Source organism: Cebidichthys violaceus, unplaced genomic scaffold, assembly GCF_023349555.1.
Source record: "Cebidichthys violaceus isolate CVI_PGR_0920_01 unplaced genomic scaffold, fCebVio1.0.p SCAF_49, whole genome shotgun sequence".
Classification (NCBI taxonomy): Eukaryota; Metazoa; Chordata; class Actinopteri; order Perciformes; family Stichaeidae; genus Cebidichthys; species Cebidichthys violaceus.
In genome coordinates this window covers 1-21970 of record NW_027176694.1, presented here as the reverse complement: position 1 = coordinate 21970, position 21970 = coordinate 1, and the positions used below count along the sequence as shown (strand labels likewise).

Below are 21970 nucleotides of genomic sequence, written 5' to 3'. Positions count from 1 at the left end.
TAGTTCTTTCTGGGATTGCATTTATAAATATCTTCCATCCAGCTGTATTTAGCAAAACTACAGCATATTCACCCACTAATCCTCATCAAGCAACAGCGCCTTCTGTTTACATAGATGTTGAAAAAAGAAATCCACCAAATTGAATACAAAAAAGAAATACTGTCTAGATTATTACACACGTTGACTTTATTAAACAAACTGATCTTACATTTCACTTCCGCAAATTTAAATTTAGTAAATTCCTTAGTTTGTCTCCCTGACATTTGACCTCTCAGCGTCCCATCCTTTATATGCCCATCTGCTCACGTGCAGCGTTCAAGTGCTCCCGTCAAAACAGTAGTTCTGCTGCAGCCGGTGTATTCACGCGCCCACTTTGCATTGATTGAGAACTAACGAAACGTTTTATTTCACACTCAATGTTTTCCATCCAAAGCGTTTTGATGCATGACATGTTAGACCAACGTATCTGTGAAGTGCTCACACCGGTTCACTACGAAATCGCGACATTTCCAAACGCACCATGAAGGCAGCAGCTTCATTTCACAGCAGCCCGGGACAAGAAAAGACAGAGGGACTGTGCTGGAGCCTGTCGCAGGAAACACGCTACCAAACTATCCACAGAAGTGCACCAACGAGCCTTCATGTAGTCGGTTGGTATACGAACTCCTGGGCTGTAAGGGGGGTAAGTCGTGTTTTACCCTCATAGTTCTGTTTACTTTCTTGTACCGAAGTTGATTTCGGCCGAGGCAGGGATGTTTACTGTACTCTCTCACCGTCTTTGGCGTCTAATTTACGGGAAAACACGTCTTTCCTGCCCGCGATAGACTGACATAAAATAAGTTAGCTTCTGGGATATGCTAAGTCCTGTGCTACCTACTCATTTTACTAACCTGTACATGTGTGCTCGTTACGTGAAGCGCTGTTGCTGGTGGACCGTGTCAACTATCTGCTTTGCTAACTTTGACTTGTCTCTTTAATCGTTGCTAATATGCTAACCGACAAGTTTATGCTAATAACCAACCGACGTACCTGCCTACACAATAAGCACTGTTGAAGGTGGTTACTTAACATAAACAGTGATGTGGTAATATTAGATAAACTCTTACCACCATTGATATTATCGGCATGCGATAATCATCAGGAAGTCAAGCACACACATAAACAGCTCATTTCTTTATTCTTTAAAATCCAAAACAAGTCATATGTGGGTCCCAATGAAAACCCAAACCTTTGCTTTTGTATTCACTAGAAAAGTATTACAATATGTCAGGCTTTCAAGAGTTTTTTTTTGTTTAGTCCAGTGTGTGTGTGTGTGTGTGTGTGTGTGTGTGTGTGTGTGTGTGTGTGTGTGTATATGTATATATATGTGAAACAGTGACACAGTTTAATGTGCATCAACAAGCTGAGACTCATTCCACTGAATCAGCGTGGCTCGTTAGCATTCCCCACCCAGTGTAAATGCATGCATTTAAAGCGAGCAGATGGATTGGCTGGATTTTATTCCCCCCTAATTGCATTTGACTGATGTGTCTCCAAACAGTCTCAAACTGGAGCCTGAGGACCTCACGGGACCTGTAGAGGTGCCCCGAAAAAATGCTTCATTCATTTTATTTTTAATTTGCTTAGTTTAATTTGATCCTTCAGATGATGAGCACAATGAGAGGCTGTGTGATCCACTGCTTTGATGACAGGGCTTTGGTCTGTAATTCTGTAGTAAATGCAGTAATAACCACTTACAAAGATCTTCTCAGCTGAGGTTACTGAAGACAAATCTTCATGATTTGTTGTCCAAAACGATCCTCTCAAGATACGTTTTAGTAGTTGTGGAGCTGAAAGTGTTACTCCATTTTAATATGAATACTTTATTTTCAGGGATGTGGGATTCCTATCTGTGACCCAGAGGCTCATGCTGACCAATGATGGGAAAGTTGTACCTGCTGCTATGCCCTGCGGCTCCACTGAGATGACCCCAGGAGAAGTGAAATGTGGATGACAGTGTGAGCCAGTGGAATTCAACATTTGGGCCAAAATATCCTCCCACTGAGCCAAAAAGAAACCTGTTCTAGTTGATACACACACACATACTCTCGCATACACTTTCAATCAGCCGCTACTATGCAGACGCCAGGAACACTGTGGGCGTGCCTGGCCCTGATGTGGGTGGGAAGCTGCAGTGCCCACAGCCTGTTTACCTGCGAGCCCATCAAAGTGCATCGGTGCTTGGGGATGCCCTACAACATGACCTTCTTTCCCAACATGATGGAGCACTACGACCAAGATGTCGCAGCCGCTAATATGGAGGTGAGTCCTCATCGCGCCAATATTGGCCTTGTTGGGGATTAGCCAAGCAATCGTGTTTACTGCCAATAGAGTTTGTGTTTACTAATTCACTTATTTATTTATAAAACAGCAGTCTGTAAAATATGCAATATTGTAATGTATTGTTTGGTTATGACTTTTCTAAATTTAAAGACCCAACTGATATAAACCGGCCTTTTAGTTGTGATATTGGCAAATATTTTGGCTTAACACTAAACATTGTTGTAATTCTAGTGGTCCCAAAAAAACAACATTCCGAATATATAAGGTTTGAGCTTCAATGATGAAGTGGAACACACTAATACCGAATATATCTGTGATACTGTCATACAGGTTGGAATAAGTTGCTTTTCCCAAACTTAAAGTGCTTCAAGGGGGAAACTTTATGTTAAGTGGTTTCACAGCTGTTGACCCACATTTTAAGGAATCTCATTAGTCTCGGTTTCCATGAAGAGTTATAATTATATTGGCCTATGATAGAAAAAGGAAGCTTCATCTGCTTGTAAATAAAATTGAAATGCGCCATTCTTGTTATTAGTGCCGTTAGTGGCTTTAGACTATAAATGTCAGTGTCCGTTAGCTTTCAGAAGCTGGCTATTGAGTGAGCTATTTCGCCTAGCTTGCTAGTCAGTGAGCTATTTCGCCTAGCTTGCTAGTCAGTGAGCTATTTCGCTTACCTTGCTAGTCAGTGAGCTATTTTGCTTACCTTGCTAGTGAGTGAACTATTTCGCTTACCTTGCTAGTCAGTGAGCTATTGCGCCTAGCTTGCTAGTCAGTGAGCTATTTTGCCTAGCTTGCTAGTCAGTAAGCTATATCGCCTAGCTTTCTACCTTCTACTTTGCAAGTAGACTAACATGTTTGGTCCTTTAAATATTAACTGTTGTAAAGGGACACATCTCTTACATTGCTAATGGCACGCAACCAATCCTACGTGTGCATGTTTAAAATGGGAGGAAAATGTTTTATATCATTGTTTGTATGGTGGCAGGGCTGTAACTTGCACCACAAAAGTTGACCGGGCGTTTCTTAGTTACGCCGGCACTCAAATGTCATTCAACAGTTGCCATGGGAAATGCCCACCCAGACACTTAAGTTCAGACACCGTTTCCACAAATGTTTCCCAAAAAAGTTTTTAGCCTCTTGTGAAAAAAGTGTAAAGATAACTGCAGTTATCATTATAATTAATATGTTCCTACAAATTTCGACTTTTGTCACTGCCCTTGTTTTTGTAGCATGTCTTTTTAGACCGAGTGTGGTCTGGTGTCTCTCCGCGGCCACGGAGTCAGTATCTGTAGAGATGCGTTTAGCGTCCCGGCATTCCTGAAGGCCGGGGTTCGGTTACACACATTTGGTGTTAGTGTGAACAGTGATCTGTTGAAGGAGTCTTTTGTGTGGCATCTGGCGAAGGTATAGGCTTCTTATTTCACAGCAGCAACCTTGGCCACGGGCTAACTTTGTCGACTTTGTTGTGAGGGGCCTTTGATTTCTGGAGGAAGGGGAGGGACACACCCAGTCTCTCACACAAAGCCTTCCCGGCATACCACGACGAGTGTTCTCTCTCTCTGTTAATCACTCACTCATTTCCCCCCTGTACACGGTCCTACCTCTGCGGTCCTGTCTCCCAGGTGACATGCTTACACTCTCAGGCCTACATTCAACATTACATACTATACATAGCTCTCTTTGAAAGCGTGCAGTGATTTATCACAAAGCCCTGACTCTATAATCAAGCAGACTTGGGCTGCGTTATGGGATCAGTCCAGCCTATCAGTAGGATTTTCCGGAGGAGGGATAACCTTTTTCCGCCCTTGGTCCCAGATTCCAGCAGTGTGTGCCAGCGTTCGAAGCAGAAAAGTTTGAAGCGTTAGAATACAAAGAGAATGGAAAGAGTAATTGAAGTACTGTAACGGACGGGGAACACTTGAGGGTTCTTAAAAGTGTGAGTGAAAGTTTGAAAAGTGATTTTCTGGCCATTTTTTCAAAAATCATTTAATCCTTGAAATACTTTGCGATGAAGTTATCCGCAGAGGATTTTCCCCCTTTTTTTATTTTCAGAGCGAATCAGCTCAGCTTGTGCTGCTAATCGTGTTCGAAGGTTTCTGAAACGAGGGCAGTTTTTACAGTAACTCTGCCGTAAAGCAAATAAAGGTCAGATTGTTGAGCAATGGGGAGGAATCGAGAAGGAGTCCAGGACCTCCGCTGGAGAGAAACAAGGACGCTTACTGTCAGACAGGGGCAAGCCCGGGCCCCAGAGACACGGGCCCACTGCCAGACTGGATTTCAGGAAGAAAAAAAAAAAAGTGGAGAGGAAACAGTGAATAGTGGACTGTGTTGGAATGCATGCGTTTGTTTTGTGTACAAATATTAGCAGTATAGGCTGTCAGTCCATGCATGTTGGTCTGATAAAGGTTGATGAGGTTCAAACAAAGAGTCTGCACTGCTTCTAAAGTGTCCGTGGGGTTTGAACAAAGTAGACCGGGTGATGTAAGTAGTTTAGAAGCAATAAAAAAGGAGCCTATAAAATATACACTTACTCAAAACCCAAGGATTTAGAATGGTCGGTATGGACATGATCTGAACCTGTTTAACTGGGCTGTGAATCCACACATTTATGTAGTTGACACACTAATACAGTGGCTCAGCAGCAGCCTAGCCTATCAACGGCTCTGTGCATTCCTGCCCTCCTGGCCAGTTGTTGTGCGTTTCTAAACGTCTGAGCAGTCGTTTCCTGCCACCTATAACCCCCCCACACACGTCTCGGTCCTCAAGCTTTCGACCAGCGCGTTGAAACGGAAGAATATGGTTCCCAGCCAGTGAATGGGCCCCTTTGTGTGGCGCTATATATCGCTGCAGATCAACAAAATGAAGTTAGTGCGTCTGTGTAGAGCAGCGGTTCCCAAACATTGATGCTTCGTGACTCTTTGTAATGAAGCAAAGTCCACTTGTGACCCATCGTCACCACTTGTATATGTCTATGGGTTATTATTAACCAGGTCAACGAAAGTGTCGCTTTCTTTCTCCCGTTTAATCTTGCAGGCCTCAAGAGGTCAAATTCATTTCATCCACTTTTCACAAGAAAAGAGATTGCTGCTGTCTGCGTGAAATGATCACGTTTTCAGGGTTGAAAGCAATTTTGAAATCTAATCTGAAAGTATAAATACCTAATTTTGTGTGATAAAAGGTGCTCAAACTCACAGGGTGTGTAGCTGCACTCTCTTAGAAAACACTCGGCAAGTTCAGGTATTTCTTTACAGCCTCTCGTATTGACCACGTCATTCTAAAATGTAACTTGTCTCTCTGTCCCCAGCCGTTCATGCCCCTGACAAACCTGCGCTGCTCTCCAGACGTCCACCACTTCCTGTGCCAAGCCTTTGTCCCAGCATGCACCGAGGAGAGCAAGGTGATCCGTCCGTGCAGAGAGCAGTGCGAGGCCGTCCTGTCGGACTGCGAGAAGGATATCCGAATCTTTGGTATCACCTGGCCTCCTGAGCTACAGTGTGACGAGTGAGAAAACCGCCATTTCAGACGATCCACAAGAGAAAAAAAACAACCTGTGGTTCTTGCTCAGTTCATTGAAAGGTTTGTTTGTTTGTTTTTTTTAACTAGATTGGACCCATGCAGCTCTCCCGGTGGTCCGACGCTCCCCGCAACCACCCCAATGAGCTCCTCATCAGCTAAGCGGGACCTTGGCTTCTGGTGCCCGCTGCAGCTGAAGACCAAGCCGGGTTACGGCTCCTCTTTCTTGGGCGTCCAGGACTGTGCTCCGCCTTGCTCCAACATGTACTTCAAACCCCACGACATCGAGTTCGCCAAGAACTTCGTCGGCGTGTGCTCCATCATCTGCTTGGGCGCCACGCTCTTCACCTTCCTCACTTTCCTCATCGACGTCAAGCGCTTCCGCTACCCGGAGCGCCCCATAATCTTCTACGCCGTCTGCTACAGCTTCGTGTCGCTCATATACTTCATCGGCTTCCTGCTGGGGAACAACGCGGCCTGCACCAAAGCGGCTCAGCCGGCCGGCGTGGACACGGTGGTGCTGGGCTCTCAGAGTAAAGGCTGCACTCTGCTTTTCATGCTGCTCTACTTCTTCTCCATCGCCGGCATCGTCTGGTGGGTCATTCTCACCATCACCTGGTTCCTGGCGGCTGGACCCAAGTGGAGCTGTGAGGCCATAGAAAAGAAAGCGGTAAAGGGGTTTTAAGAGCAAATACAAGTTGTGAGCGGCCAGGAAAATGGCGGGACGCTGTTGAGAATATTGATCCACGTGGCTTCTGTCTTTTAGGTGTGGTTCCACTCTGCTGCCTGGGGGATCCCCGGGGCGCTGACCGTCATGCTGCTGGCTCTGAACAAGGTGGAAGGGGACAACATCAGCGGCGTTTGCTTCGTGGGGCTCTACGACCTGGACGCCCTGCGCTACTTTGTCCTGGCTCCTCTGTGCGTGGGCGTCGTGGTCGGCCTCTTCCTCATCCTGGCGGGCATCGTCTCTCTCAACCACGTGCGGCAGGTCATCCAGCACGATGAGCGCAACCAGGAGAAGCTGAAGAAGTTCATGATCCGCATCGGCGTGTTCAGCTGCCTCTACCTGGTCCCGCTGGTCACCCTGTTGGCCTGCTACACCTACGAACAGAGTCACCGCAGCACCTGGGAGAACACCTGGATCCATGACCGCTGTCAGGAGTACAGCATCCCCTGCCCTCACAAGGTAGCCGTGCATAACAAGTTCAGGCCAAAGGAGACGATAGAAAAGACTTTTCCAACTCTGTCTTGTTAATCACGTCCACTTATGCAGTTGATGCTGTTGACTTAAGGTCTGCAGCTTGTTATGGCTGACTAAATAGGAGCACTAAGCTAATGATAGCGTGCGTCTAAAAAGAAAAATGTCAAAGTCAATGTGCGTTCTAAACGTTCAAATGACTAATAAACGCTCAAAAGGCCTAAAAATAGGATCACATGAAGCTCTAGATGCAGTCTGATTACATCATTTAACACAAATGGCTACATGAAAAAAGAAGGGATACACCACCTTAAATAAAAGTCTCTGTGAGAACATTTTGCCATTAAAAAAATCCATTACAAAAAATAGATCAATATATCTAGCATTCATTTTCAAGGAACAGCGATCAAAAAACATCAGCTGTATATTTCTTTTAAATGAATTTAAAATGGCTGTACATATAGAAACCACTTTCATTTCAAAATGTGATGTGTAATACATAAGTTATTGTGTGACAATGATCAGGAGAAAGAGGAAAAATCTCAGAAAACATATAAAGAGGACAATGTAAAAGAGAAACAAACTACAGTGGCTTACTTCTTTGTTCCTTTTGTTGAATATGTCGAGCCCTGATGTTCGAAAGCTTGATTTTTGTCTTTTAAATTGGTTTTGTTAGTTAAACACTAAATCACAGGGACCGACTGTTTGTTTATGTCTCTTTGTTCCAGACAAAAGAGCACGACCGCCCTGACCTCTCCCTGTTTCTGGTGAAATACTTAATGACGCTGGTGGTCGGAATATCTGCCGTGTTCTGGGTCAGCAGTAAAAAAACTTGCGCTGAGTGGGCCTACTTCTTCAACAGGACCCGCAAGAAAGAGTAAGACCACGCCTCCTGTCCTGTCACATGTTCACGTTCACCTCCCCATGAGAAATAAATGAGCAGTTTCACCATAACCTCTCGCGTTCTCTGTCCCACAGTCCCATCACTGAGAGCCGCCGGGTGCTGCAGGAGTCCTGCGAGTTCTTCCTCAAGCACAACAGCCGCGTCCAGCACAAGAAGAAGCACTACAAGCCGAACTCCCACAAGCTCAAGGTCATCTCCAAGTCCATGGGCACAAGCACCGGCGCCGTGCCCACCAACGCGTCCACCGCCAGCAATCACGGGGCCTCGGCGCTGGGCAACCACGAGCCCCGAGCGCACGGCTCTCTGTCCGAGGCCTCGGCGAGGGAGCACATGGACAGGGGCACCTCCAGCCGAAGCTCCAGGAGGGGGGAGAGGGAGAGGGAGAGGGAGAGGGAGAGGGAGGGGGGAGAGCGACGTAGCAAAGGGGGGAGCTCCTGCAAGATCAGCAGCCGCTCCGAGAGCGTGCACAGAGTCCCAGATGGGAGGTAAGTGAGACAGATGTGAAATACCTTCGCTGGAAGTGTTTTATTTTTTTTGGTTCTGATAAGCACAGATGCAACACTTACACTACTTTCAGTAGTGTTAATAGTGTTTTTTGTTATACGGAACTTTTATCTGTACAAGTAATGACCACAGATAATCCCTGCCGCGCCGCTTTAGGGTGACTCCGAGGAGCGAGCTGTCGGAGGCCAGACACGGCCCCAGCACACAGCAGCACCCGGCTTTAAACTCGTCACACAGCACCGTCCTGGACCTCACCCGCCAGCAGGCTCACAAGGTGCCCGAGGAGAGCAAGGACACAAAGGACAGCCCCTGCTGAGACATCGGACCCGTCCCCAAACTTGTCCGTCCGTCCATCCATCCATCCTTGAATCCACTCAGCCACAATGTTTCATGTGTCTGTGCATGATTGTATTGGTTACGTTGTAGTCAGTGAATGTCACATACCTCGAGTATTTAAAATGTGGTATGCTTGGACCAGAATCTGGGTTTTAGCAGAGGGTTTAAAGGGGGTTGGAGTATTTAGAGCTGCTGGGTCTTTCAGCTTTACTGAGCTTTTTGGCCATTTGCTATGTACCGAAATGTTGCAGCAGCTCAGCTGTGATCCACCGATACAAATACCAATTTGTAGCTCAATGACATAGAATGCATACTAGAAAATACGTTCAATATTTATGTAAATATTCTATTGGGTTTTTTTTTTTAGAAACAAAGAAGTCTTTCACTGGACTAGTCGCTACACTGTGTTACGTTAAAAAGGTCATGATATTGCCAAACATTCTACTTAAAGGAAAGTCTTCCTGTGGTAAAACACTTTTTTTGAATGTCTTATTGGTTTTTTTTCTTTCTTAGAAAGACGGTTTCCATTGAAAAAGCTCATCTTGTAATAGACGCAGTGTGCTCCTTGGACTGAGGCGTTCTCTTAATCTGGACTTGGTTTTCAGATGAATTTGTGATTTTCACGCTTTCTTTCAAAGACTGTACTTTTGCTTGTTCTTAGTTTCTATTGCACAAACACTTACTGTGCAGCCGTGTCTTTTATTTTTTATTTTATTTTTAAAAGAAGTGTCCTGTGAATTTGGATAAAGTATAGCTTTATAGTTTTCTACAAGAATGTGCCTCCCTTTGAGTAGTTCCTCATCTTCAAAGGACTTCAAAGAAGCTACAGATGTTGTGCACGTGTGATGTCTACCTGTGTGTGTGTGTGTGTGTGTGTGTGTGTGTGTGTGTGTGTGTGTGTGTGTGTGTGTGTGTGTGTGTGTGTGTGTGTGTGTGTGTGTGTGTGTGTGTGTGTGTGTGTGTGTGTGCGCGCGCGCGCGTGTGCGTGTGTTTAAGCATTCATGTGATTTAGAAATCCAATTGAGGAAACAAATCAAACAGGCTTTGCACTATTTGTGAAAGAAGCACAAACCACTAATAAGTAATAAATAGTTATAAACAAAGAGGGAAAAAAGAGAGAAATTGTTCAGGTTATTCCTAACATATGGTCCCGGACCATATCTGTCTCCTTCAAGTGCTTCCAGAACACCTTCTGTGATTTATCCATCACGCTGTAATGTCTGTTTTTGCTGTGTAAGGGATTTTTTCTTCCACTGAGGCTCTGTGCCTTTTTTATATTTGGGAGACAATTCCATTAATGCCAATTAAAAGGGAGTCCTTGTCAGTCCTTTTCTGTTGTACCTGTATATTCTTATTCTGGCATGTGGACAGCGGTCGCATAGTGCAGTCTAAATGCTCTATACAACTTTTGTGAGCCATTTTTACTGTTTTTTTTATTTGTATGTAGCCTATCTTGTCAGCTGAATTTTGTATCAATTTAATTTTAATAAAATATAATGAAATAAAGAAAATATGTGTGAGTCAGTAACTGCTATTTATGATAGATGAAACACCACTATCTTTACAGACAGATCTGGTCAAAGAGTAACATGATCACATTAACTCAACATGTTGTACACTGGTAGGCTTATATAGCATGGAGGAGTGAATAACTCCATTCCATTAAATACTGATTGAATTCTTAGTAATGGTGTTGGTGAAGAGGTGCAAACTATATTTATTGTGGTTTCTGACCACTTTTGGATGATTAAACATGCATGGAAACACCATTGCTGTACATGAGAAACGAACATAACCGGAGGGTTAAACAGATTCCAGTACTACTACTTTATAGTCACCATCATGTCATACAATTGTATTAATACAATACATATTTAATTAGAGAGCTAGAAACATAGAACATTGATTCGATTTTTTATTTGATTTTGTTTGACGGTGAGATGTCCCGTGGATCGACACGGGAGGCAAGCCGATTGACAGGTACTCGAGGCAGAAGACGGTAAAGCTGGTTCGGGAATCAAGATGGAACCTTCAGTTCCAGCCACCTCCGAGTCACAGCGACCTCCAATTCCCGCCGCCGGGCCAGCATCGGAGCCCCGAGTCCGAGTCTGGTCCGCCTGAGTACCTTGTGTCCGGAGCATTTTCGGCAGTCCAGCCGGCCTTCTGAGCACCTGTGTCCGGAGCAGATTCGGCAGTTCAGCCGTCCGCCGGAGCACTGGTGTCCGGAGCCCTTCTGCCCTCCGGTGCCGATCCACGGGATATCTCACCGTCGATCTGCCTGCCCTCCTGTGTCGATCCACGGGACATCACGCCGTTGATCTGCCTACCCTCTGGTGTCGATCCACGGGACATAGAAGGGCTCCGGACACAGGTGCTCCGAAGGACGGCAGGACTGCCAAACTTGCTCCGGACACAGGTGCTCAGAAGGACGGCTGAACGACCTTCGTCCAGCCGTGAAGTGCGTGAAGTGGGGAGGAAGAAGTAGGGAGGAAGATGTTGCTATTGAGCCCCGTCCACATTTCTGTCACGTCTTCTTCATGACAGAAAGCTGAAGCACCTTGTCTCCTTCTCATCCTTCTCCTCCTTCACGTTCTTTTTCATCGCCTTCTGTTTTTCAACCTTTTGGAGAAGAACCATCTCTTCTTCTTCTCTACTGGCAGACAGATACCTAGCAGGACCTTGTTGTCCTCTATCAGCTGATGGATGTCTGCCTCCTGGCTCTGATGGATCTCTGCAAACAGTTGGGTCTTAGCCATCTCCTCATTCAGTCGATCAGCCAGACCTTGGTTGACCGATTGTAACTCGGTCACTTTGGCTTGCCAGATCTGGTCTCTCCGGTCCAGGACTTTTTGCTCTGAGTGTCGTAAGCAACCTTCCAGGCCTTAAGAGTTCTGGCCGAGGTCAGCTTGTACGGTAACAAGCAGGTTTTCAGACTCTTTCAGCTTCAGCGTGAGGCTCTCGTTCTGCTCGCTGAGAGCAGAGCGTTTTCCTTCATAGTCTTCAACCATCTTGTTGTACTTGATGATCGCTGTCCCCTGCAGACCCTTCAGTTTGTTTATGCGCTCGTCAGCGACCATGATCATCTGTAGACGGCTTGATTTAACCTCGCCATCATGCACCCTTCGACAGAAGCTCCACTTTTCACTCTCAGACCTCTGTTTGGATGCCTCCAGGTGTCTGAGCCGCTTTCTCAGGCGCTCAATCTCGGTGTTGGCAAGGGTGGTAGCTTTGCCATGCAACAACACCGTCCCTATGTGTTTGTGCTATCTCGTCCTTGCCAAAGATAAACAATGCTTTCTTCCAGTTCTTGCAACCGCTACTGACCAAAGCATCATGTTTGATGTTTTTGCCAAACACTCTACATGGAAAGCAGAAAGCTGCATTATGTTTGACTGAATAATCCAACCAACTGTGCTTAAATGACCTGTTCTGAGCACCAAAGCTGTCCTGTTAAGATAAGTTCAAACATTGAAACATTAACTGATCGAAATCCTGAAGCCAGTTTTATGACTTGACATGAAAATATCATGAAATAATCTAGTTTAGGCTATGCCTTGGAGTAGCTTCGGCCTGACAACAAATGCCTATACATTTCTACCACAGTAGAAGAAAATAAAAAAACTCCACTCGTTTCCTTCTAGACCTGTAGACCACTGACCTCCATCACACCGGCTCCTTCAGCCCCGTCAGTCTCCTGCTTCCCTCTCTCATCTGACTGGGTGGAGCTGCCACCTCTCCTAAAGAATCTTCTCATATCCATCTGGTCAATGAATTGGATGACATACCGGTTCAATAGCGTTATGAGGGACACTATGACATTTAGTTTTCACTAGCATTAACTCATTATAAACAACAACATTCTACAGGGACTGAAATATTTTTTTCGAAATACTAGAGAGATATATTAATGCAAATAATAGAGAGATGTCGATAGTTATTTCTTGTATTTTGAATTCGCTCGTTCACTCTCTTGCTCACTGGAGACCGTTTCTAACAAAATAGCTAGCTAGCTAGCTAGCTTAGTGTCAACATAGCCCACTACAATATTCCCTTTCATTTGCCTCAAGTAAACCTAAATGTAAGCAGGTAACAATCGTTAACCACTACAGATAGCCACATTCTGTAACTACCTGTACTTACAATTTCACTCCGTGCATCATTTACTTTGCGCTAAACTCCTTGGCTATAATCCTGGCTGTCGTTGACGAGACGTTACTTGGCAGAGTGAGAAAGCCAGCGCAGCAGCCTCCCCAAGGTCCTAGTGCCCGGGGCATATCGTTGAGTATGATGATGGGCTGTTGGATTGTAATTTGAAGGGGGAGAAAACAGACAAACCAGAACGCACGCACACATGTAGCATGTTAACGTCTCCATGTGAGAAACAATAGTTTAATTTAATGACATCACCAAAATAAAAAAAAAATGAAAAGATTTTTTTTTTTAAAAGCCAATAATGCCAAATTATTTGGGGGGGCTGAAGAACATTTTAGGCCTAACGACGCCCCTGTATAGCACATGTGTTTATCATAGCGATGTTGTGAGATTTTTGTTTTCCCCAGAGAACGTTTCAGACTGGCTCCTTGGCTCCTTCCCTCCTCGTCCTGCCCTCCTCTGGACTAGAGCTGTCTGGAGCTTGGAGTCAAACCGTCGCCTCACATCTCTCCAGAGCGCGCGCGCACACGGCCGTCTGTTATACACGATGTCTCCTCTCATTGCCCGCCTGCTGCTGCTTGTCTGCTTGGCTTTACCTCTTTATGGCGTGGAAAAGGTGAGAAGTAGAGGATACCGAAAGGATCCTGACGCCGACAAGGTAAGATCTATGATCATTACCCCCCCAAACATTTTGAAGACACGTGCCGTTCCATGAGAGACGTATGCGTTTTGGACAGATTTTGTGGTTTTCCCTTAACGGTAAATCATCAAAAATGGGCTCACGTGAAATTATAGTAATTATACTCAAGTGGATTTATTTCCATTTATCGCGATTTGTTGTATTTTTATTGCATCTATGTTAACATTCATGAGGCACTTTGCGTTTGAAGGTCCTGAAACTCATCCTGAGATCACTTTTTTCTTGCGCTCTTTGCCAGTGGTATTTTTAAACGACTGATTTCACACACACACACACACGCACACACACACGCACACACACACGCACACACACACACACACACACACACACAAAGGACATAGGAAATGCAGTCTGCTGATGTATGTATGCTTACAGTGCTATGAGTGTGGTCACAACTTTGGCAAAAAAAATGGTCTCCAAAATTACCTGGTCCCCGCAGCAGATGAGAAATGCTGTTTTCTATTTTTTTTTGTTTGGTCAGCTGGTTCTCTATTATTCCAGGTCTGGCTGCTGTCCAGCAGACTGAGAGGACAGAGAAGAAAAATCCCCAACAGGAAGTTGGGGTCTGGCTCATACTGTCCGTCTGTCTCTGTCTTTGTTATCTATCTGGTTTTCTTACTATATATATATATATATATATATATATATATATATATATATAGGGTTATGTGATTCTAGACAAAGATACTCTAAGATTGGGGTCGGTGATGTATAATATATGTCTAGAAACACATAACCCTCCTTGCTTTGCTGAAGGTGGAGAGTGGAGGAACAAAGTGGACACTGATTTCTCTCCTCAATCTCTGGGGAGTCAAATGAAAGTGAAACTAGTGTTTATTTTGTTGGTACTCAGTGTGGACCCCCCCCCCCCCCCCCCCCTCTGGGACTCCTAGGAGTCTGCATACCCCACTTTGAGAACCACAACAGTTGTTCTCCATTAGCCTCCAAAGTCATATTCCACAGTTGAGAGACCACCACAGCAGAAGGATTTAATGAATAGCACCTTATGTTACTATTTGTACATCTAGTGCACTGGGAATGATGCAGAAAAGCCCAACTGTACTAGACACTCTGGAGAAGGAAGATCTGCTAATTTGAACAACATGGTAATCATAAAGTCCTGTTTTAATAAAAGTCCCAAAGCCAAGCATCATATCCTCGCTGTGCATGCTCCGGGAGTGCCTCGGCCCCCGTGCTTCGGTGTTGACTAATGCATGAAATAATACTGATTCCTCAGCACTTTCTTGCAGCAAATGCAGCCTTTATGCTTCAGTTACAGTAATGGACTGTGTGCTACTAATATTCAGTCGAGGCCGACTGTGTAATTCATGCCGGCAGACGGCACCGCTGCAGAAACAGCAGACTGGAAGCTAATATAAAAGTCAGCTGTGTTGCAAAAAAAAAAAAAAAAAAACAGACAGAGGTTTCATTCATTAGTGTGCTTTGAAATGTCTCCAAAAACCCAACCCTTAATAAAACTCTGAGACGTTGTCTCGCTGACTATCAACCAGACGCGCTCTGCATTTCCACATTTCAGCCAAGGTGTTTTGGAATTTTTGTCCCTTTTCCTTGAGGACAGTTTCCAGGTCTATTACAGTACATGCATGCCAAACCACCATCCGTTGGTCCCATCACAGACTTCCCAGTTTGCCCACAGAGATGACGTCAGACCTCACATCTCCAGGTTGCTCCGGCATAGCCGCAAGCTAATGGCTAAAGCAGACGCAAGCATCTGTTTCACAGCAGCTGACATCAGGCTGTCGTAATCCTCCCAACGTTTAAAAGCCCTTTTTTTCCAGATTCAAATCATCGGGAATATATTTTTCTACCTCATCTCAGTCCAGACGTTGAAACTGGAGTAAAAAAAAAAACTCTTTGTTCTCCTCTCCTGCCTTTTGGCCATGTGCCTCTAAAACTGCTCCACAGCTGCATGCTGAGCAAAAAGGGCAGCAATGACCCAAGAAAAAAAAGAAAGAAAAAAAAAGAAGCCGAGATCCAAATCCTTTTGGCATCAGCGTATTGCTTAAGGGCGAGTACGCACTTCTATACGTGTCAGTTTATGTCTGAGCCCCGACTGAATGAATGGAGTGGAAGGACACTTACAGATCACATAACCAAAATTAAAACCCAATCTAACAAAAAAAAAGCCTCAAGAGCTGACCCACGCACTGTAATCTGTTGGTGGAAATGTCTCGTTGAGGAACACATTACGCAAATCTATTTGGATCGTCATTGTGTCTCTCTGTATGTGGTGGGGCAGCTTTGGCAAGCTCCCCTCTGTGTGTGTGTGTGTGTGTGTGTGTGTGTGTGTGTGTGTGTGTTTGAGTCAGCTCGAGTAAGATGCAGCATCAGTTTAAACATAGCAGGAGACTCGGCCAGACAATGAATCACAGCGTTAGATGTGTGGCTGAACACCTACTAATTCAGGCTGTCACCGGGCCTTTCAGTTCCTCATTAACACACGATCCGTCATCCACTCGCTTCATGGCCCTCGTGGTCGCTGGTTCTGTTGCTTTGCCTTGGTCCGGATCACATCTGTTTGCTTTTTTACACTTTATTCCAGCCCTTTGGCAGTGAATTTCTTAATGCGACTGGTTAATGAGGTGGAATCTGGCTTCTTGTGTGTGATGGTTGGATGAATGGCAGCGTTTAGGTGCATGCAGCCCAAAACAGGGACCTACTCCCCCCCCCCTCACCAAGGAGGAAAAAAAGAAAATCTGAAACAGGAAGTTAGATAACAATAGACTCTACTGATGTTGTTGCATGCCTTCATCCTTACTTCCTCTCTCCCCTGTTTGTTTGTTTTTTGCAGTATGGCAGTTGCATGCAGGGGCCAGCAGGCACCGCCGGCAGAGAGGGCAACCCCGGAACCAACGGCATCCCGGGGACGCCGGGCATCCCCGGTCGTGACGGGAACAAAGGCGAGAAAGGCGAGTGCATCAACGAGATCTTCGAGGAGCCCTGGAGGCCCAACTACAAGCAGTGCGCCTGGAACTCTCTGAATTATGGCATCGACCTGGGTAAAGTGGCTGTAAGTATAATGGCACCGCGACTGACGCGTTTTCTGGGGAATGTGTGTTCCAATCATTTTTACAAATTGATAGAAATGTTATACAACCAGCACAATGCACCCAAAGCGCCATAACTCCCCTGTGCTGCGTTGCAGGACTGTACGTTCACCAAGCTGCGCTCGGACAGCGCTCTCAGAGTCCTCTTCAGCGGCTCCCTCAGACTCAAGTGTAAGAACGCATGCTGCCAGAGGTGGTACTTCACCTTCAATGGGGCGGAGTGCACCGGACCCCTGCCCATAGAGTCCATCATCTACTTAGACCAAGGAAGTCCTGAGCTCAACTCAACCATCAACATCCACAGAACCTCCTCGGGTACGACTCAAGTCATTGTGCAATAAACCTGAACCAACAATAGTTTGTTCCACTGCTATATAATGCTTTAGCTTAAAGCGACACTTCAAATAGAGTTAGACGTTAGCTGGATGAGCGTTAGCTACAGCCAGTTAGCTTAGCTTAGCTTAGCATACAGGGGGAAACGGCAAGTCTGGCTCCGTCCAAATGTGACAAAATCCGCATGACAGCGACTCTAAAGCTCACAAAGTAACAAGTCATATCTAGTTTGTTTAGTCCTTTCAAAAACCCAAGGCTAAAAATGTTAAGTTTCGGTTTACAGGCGGTTATGTGCGGCAACATTTCTTAGCCAGCAGCACTTAAGTTAAGTTTTCACTGGGTGCTTTCTTACTAAGTTACTGCTCCAAGCTTTCGTTACCTTTGACCACAGACAAGCCTAGCGACTTTCCCCCCTTTTTTATGAAAAATATTAAATTTGTATTCTTTATTGTTATCTCTGGACAGAGCTAAGCTAGCCGTCACCTCTTCGTGCTAAGCTAAGCTAACCGGCAGAAGGCTCACCTAACTCTCGGCAGGAGAGCACATTTCCCCAAAAATGGCGCGCTATTCCTTTAAAGTGCTCATCGTCAACAGTCTTTTCATTAAAGTTACACTCTTCCAATTTGGAAAGTTCATCACTGTGTCAGAAAATAAGTTTGGGTTGTTCCCTGAAATTAATTTGTACCGTCTTCTATTCTCCCCCCCGCTCTCTGCAGTTGAAGGGCTGTGTGAGGGAGTCAAAGCAGGGTTGGTGGACGTGGCCGTGTGGGTGGGGACCTGTGCTGACTATCCCAGAGGTGACGCATCTACAGGGTGGAATTCAGTATCCAGGATTATCATTGAGGAACTGCCCAAATAAAATAAAAATAAAAATAAAGTTACAGGGAGGGACCGGTCCTGGTAGTGTGGCAGTATGTTATTTGGCCCTCCGAAACAATCAGGTACGGTTTGCTGAGGCGTCACAGCATCACTGATGGTAACTTGAATGTTTTCTTTTTTTTTTTTTTTCTTTTTTAGAAGTACTAGTTGACAGGCCTATAAACAAGAATACTGTGTCATTCTGTCTACCAGAAATAACCTTTGTACTGTAGCTTTTCTGCTCATGGCTGCTGCTGTTGGTACACAGTAACCATTTAACAGACATTGTGACAAGACATTGACAATATTTAAACTATGTACTCTCAAGTGCCATGTTTATATTCATTATTACTGTTAATAAAGTCATCTTCTTTTTTTTATTAAGAATTTAACTCAAACTTTGTAACTACTTGTGATGTTTAGGAGCTTTGAAATACCCTGCGCTAAATTTAGTGTAGCTACAAAGTTATACATGTAATCCAACACGATAATGCAGACAAAGCAGTTTGGGTTTTATAACAAAATGTTATAAAGCAAAATGTTATAAAGCGATGCGGTTACAATTTGTAGCCAGGAAATAAATGAATTATGGGGATAAACAAAAATACTCCCAAATTGCTGCTGTATGATCACACAAAGCAATAATTTAAAAGACAAACTGACACACACACACACACACACACACACACACACACACGCAACTGGAACCCTGAGATCCACAATTTTGCTGTTAATAATCAGCTTTTCATAATTCAGCACATTTCCTCTTTCTGCTGCCAGAAAACGTCAAATGTAAACATAACTATGACGACACGTTTAGCAACCTCCTCTGCTGACTTTCGTACGGATCCTAAAAAGGCCACATGTCCTTTGGCGTCTAGTTGCTCAGTTTTGGCAACTTTTTTTCTCCAGTCGTTCCCAGTGCAAACGAATGCTTCCCGCATCCGCACATTTGACACGTACGCCGCGCCGAGAGTGTCTCTGAAAGCCACCGAAGCGTCAGTGTGAGCTCAGAGTCTTCGCAGGCTGTCCGCGCTGTGCTTTTAGGCCCTCACTGATTTTGTCCCAGGAGGTAGCGAGACACATTCTCATAAACTACAAACGTGATGCAGCAGGCGGGAGTAACCCGGATCACGTTGGGGATGATCCCTTTGTAGAAACCGACGGCGCCTTCGTTCCTGCAGAGAGAGAGAAAAAAAAAGGGTGGGAAACATGACCACGGCTCTAATTGGACGTGACTTAACAGCCACATTTGGAAACTGAGTAGGATGGCGTGTTTGCCCCCCCCCCCCCCCCCTTCAGCAGCGGATCAGTGTCCTACCTCCATGTCCGTCTGATGACATCAATAACTCCATTGTATGTATTGTGCTGGTCTTGCAGACGAGCTCGCACCACCTGATACGGGTACGTTGTGGCCACGGCAAATATTTTGGATACCGCTGCCATTGTGATGTATTCCAATGAGCTCTGTTTGCACGGACAAACAGATGGAGAGACAAGTGAGCAGGGTAGGAAAAACCGATGAGTCACTGCTGGTTATCCGCTGTGGGCTCGGCCTTATTACACTGAAAAAAACGTTACAAGCTTTGTTGCCCGACTTTTTCTTTTTTTTTTTTTAAGCATGTTGCCAGGCGGTTTGTGGCTCGTGGGGTTATTGACTCACCAGCTTCGCATCTGAAGGCACTTTCTTGTATTTGTTGTAGTCTCTCTTGAGCTCTTCGTAGGCCATGAACTGCAGCGCTCCGTGAGACGTGCCGAACAGACCAGGAACATAACCCTAAGAGGAGCACACGCTTTGTAAGGCGACCTGTCATGACGCACAAATAGACCCACGGCATGCATTTTGCTAGAAAGGTCCACCATGTTGTCTACATCTGTGGCTCTCTGCAGAGTTAAAAAGATACTGTCAAATTTCCACTGAGTAATTTGTTTACAATTATCCTTCCAGGCAAATAGAAATCACATGAAGCTTCTCTACGAAAGCTAATGTAGGCTGTTGGTGCCCTCTAGTGGTGGTTAATGAATCAATAAAAAATTCTGCCTAGTAGGATAAAGGTCAACTACGGAGATACACTGATCATGACACCTTGTACAGTCCCCGCACTCCCTCGTGGCGGTAGATCTTGACCAGGGCGTCGATCATCCCCTTGTACTGTTTACCGGTCGGGTCGGCGTCGTACTGGAGCACCAGCCGGGTCTTGGTCACCCCAGATGGGGTTGGTTAGGGTGAGAGTCAGGATGCCTGGGTGAGGACAAGCAGGCAGCGTTGGAATCAAGTTGACGACGTTTGGCCGCAACTCAAAATCTACACCCTGCGAGACGGGTCAAGTGGTTCTCCTCAACGAAGAGAGACACTAAAAGACATGTTTTTTAAAGACATGCTGGAATAATGACATTTGATCGTGCCTAAGTGGAGAGCAGGGCCGCCTTTCAATCAGAGGGTCGGCGGTTCGATCCCCAGCTCCTGCTCTACTAGTCTCATGTCAATGTGTCCTTGAGCGAGACACTTAACCCCAAAATGTCTCCCGTAACTGCGTCTTTCTACGGTGTGTAGATAGATACTGAATTGTAAGTCGCTTTGGATAAAAGTGTCTACATTACAGTCATTTAGCAATGTGCCTGAATCACACATCCATTTCCTAAATACCATCTGAGCACAATCTGAATGCCAAAATGACTCTATCATTGTTGTTGACTACTTCATCGCCACAGTCAAGAACTCTTTTAAATGGTTACTTTTACACTATCATGTGTCACATGGCAAAGCACTCCTCCCCTCAACTATGGATATGGCTGACTTCTGCCATCTTACCCCCAATAGAGCACCTTATTACTATTAGACCAGCAGGAAGCAGATCCACGTGACCCCCCCCCCCCCCCCCCCCCATTATCTGGCCGTAGTTGTTGACCCTGTGCTGATTAGGCGAGCGTGTCGGCAGGGCAGCGGTGGTCAGATCCACGTGGGACTAACCTGCTTCGGCCGCGGACACCAGGTGCTCCGTGGGACTCAGTTCAGTTTGACGGCCCTCCTGAGTGTACCTTTTGATTGCATTGTAGCTGTAAGGGTGGGGAGGAAAAAAACGTGTGTTATAGATCGTTTTTAAAAAAAAAAAAAAAAAAAGGTCAGACAATTCATGGGAGATATCATGTTGGAGATATGATCTAAAAGGTTTATGGATTACGTACAAAAAGAAGTAGAGACCCCAAGATGCTCCGGCGCCCCAAATATTGGGTGTCACTCCTTGATAGAGTCCTCGGAGTCCCTCCTGCTGCCAGACACTCTTCATACAGTGTAACATGCCACTGTACTTGGGTCTTAATTGCAATCCATCGCTTACTAAATTGAAAGCACATCAAAAACACTGAAGTCATTCGACATAAGACACCAACAATTTCTAAAATGGTACCGCTGGCATTAAGCAAATCCACTTTAATGCATCAGATTTCTGGCCTGCTCATTTAGTTCCATTCAAGGAAAATAAACAATTGGTTCATGCTTTATAAAGCGAATGACTCTGATGACATTATTACATGAGACAAACATCAATAATAAAAGTATAATGTCGTATTGTGACGTTACCTGCAAATCTGATTTTGACCAGATCCAGAGGGTGAAGCACCAGTGTGGACACCACTCCTCCACTGAGCCCCGCGACCAGGTTTTCTACCTTCACGTGTCTGAAGACCTGGCGGACATGTCCGGCTATCGAGACGGCAGAAACCGGCTTGGTGGACCCGGTCTCCGTTACGTTGACGGTACCGTGATTAGGAGCGGAACTCATGTCTACCTTAATTAACCCAGCTAACGTTAGTTCCTGACAGCTGGTTACGCACTCCGTAACGCAAAGTCTAAAAAATATTCCTCTGTAGCACCCAGACGACAACTCATTGACACCGCTACAACATCCTGGTTGTCATTGCATTTAGCATGTGAACCACATTTTGAACATGCGGTGGTACGCCATGGCTGAGGTAACGTTATCCAAAATGTACAGCACCAGCGCCACTGCTCGACCTTGGTGCTAGTATTTAGTTAATGTCAAAATATCATAATTTAGAGTAGTGCTTCCGGCCACAACCTT

General features: G+C 45.3%; 3 protein-coding genes across 4 annotated transcripts; 2 read left to right on the top strand and 1 right to left on the bottom strand.

Annotated features, from left to right (window-relative positions):
• The first annotated feature begins 556 nt into the window (after positions 1–556).
• fzd6 (frizzled class receptor 6) lies at positions 557–9486 on the top strand. Its single transcript, XM_068730008.1, has 8 exons — positions 557–682; positions 1873–2301; positions 5627–5823; positions 5926–6505; positions 6602–7021; positions 7762–7910; positions 8012–8422; positions 8598–9486. The coding sequence occupies exons 2-8, from the start codon at positions 2116–2118 to the stop codon at positions 8755–8757; spliced, it is 2103 nt and encodes a 700-aa protein (XP_068586109.1). The 5' UTR covers positions 557–682; positions 1873–2115; the 3' UTR covers positions 8758–9486.
• A 3911-nt stretch (positions 9487–13397) lies between these two features.
• On the top strand, positions 13398–18275 carry LOC137887199 (collagen triple helix repeat-containing protein 1-like). 2 transcript variants are annotated; one of them, XM_068730010.1, is made up of 5 exons: positions 13398–13587; positions 14658–14735; positions 16442–16660; positions 16796–17012; positions 17747–18275. In XM_068730010.1, the coding sequence occupies exons 1-5, from the start codon at positions 13477–13479 to the stop codon at positions 17887–17889; spliced, it is 768 nt and encodes a 255-aa protein (XP_068586111.1). In that variant the 5' UTR covers positions 13398–13476; the 3' UTR covers positions 17890–18275. The 2 variants fall into 2 exon arrangements, with proteins under 2 accessions (XP_068586111.1, XP_068586112.1); XM_068730011.1 differs by lacking the exon at positions 14658–14735 and having other exon boundaries at positions 13400–13587.
• A 104-nt stretch (positions 18276–18379) lies between these two features.
• LOC137887198 (solute carrier family 25 member 32-like) lies at positions 18380–21902 on the bottom strand. Its single transcript, XM_068730009.1, is given in 8 exon segments — positions 18380–19066; positions 19210–19355; positions 19552–19665; positions 19975–20094; positions 20096–20130; positions 20860–20945; positions 21075–21225; positions 21469–21902. Coding segments are annotated over 8 exon segments (981 nt in total). The 5' UTR covers positions 21671–21902; the 3' UTR covers positions 18380–18939.
• Between the last annotated feature and the right edge of the window lie 68 nt (positions 21903–21970).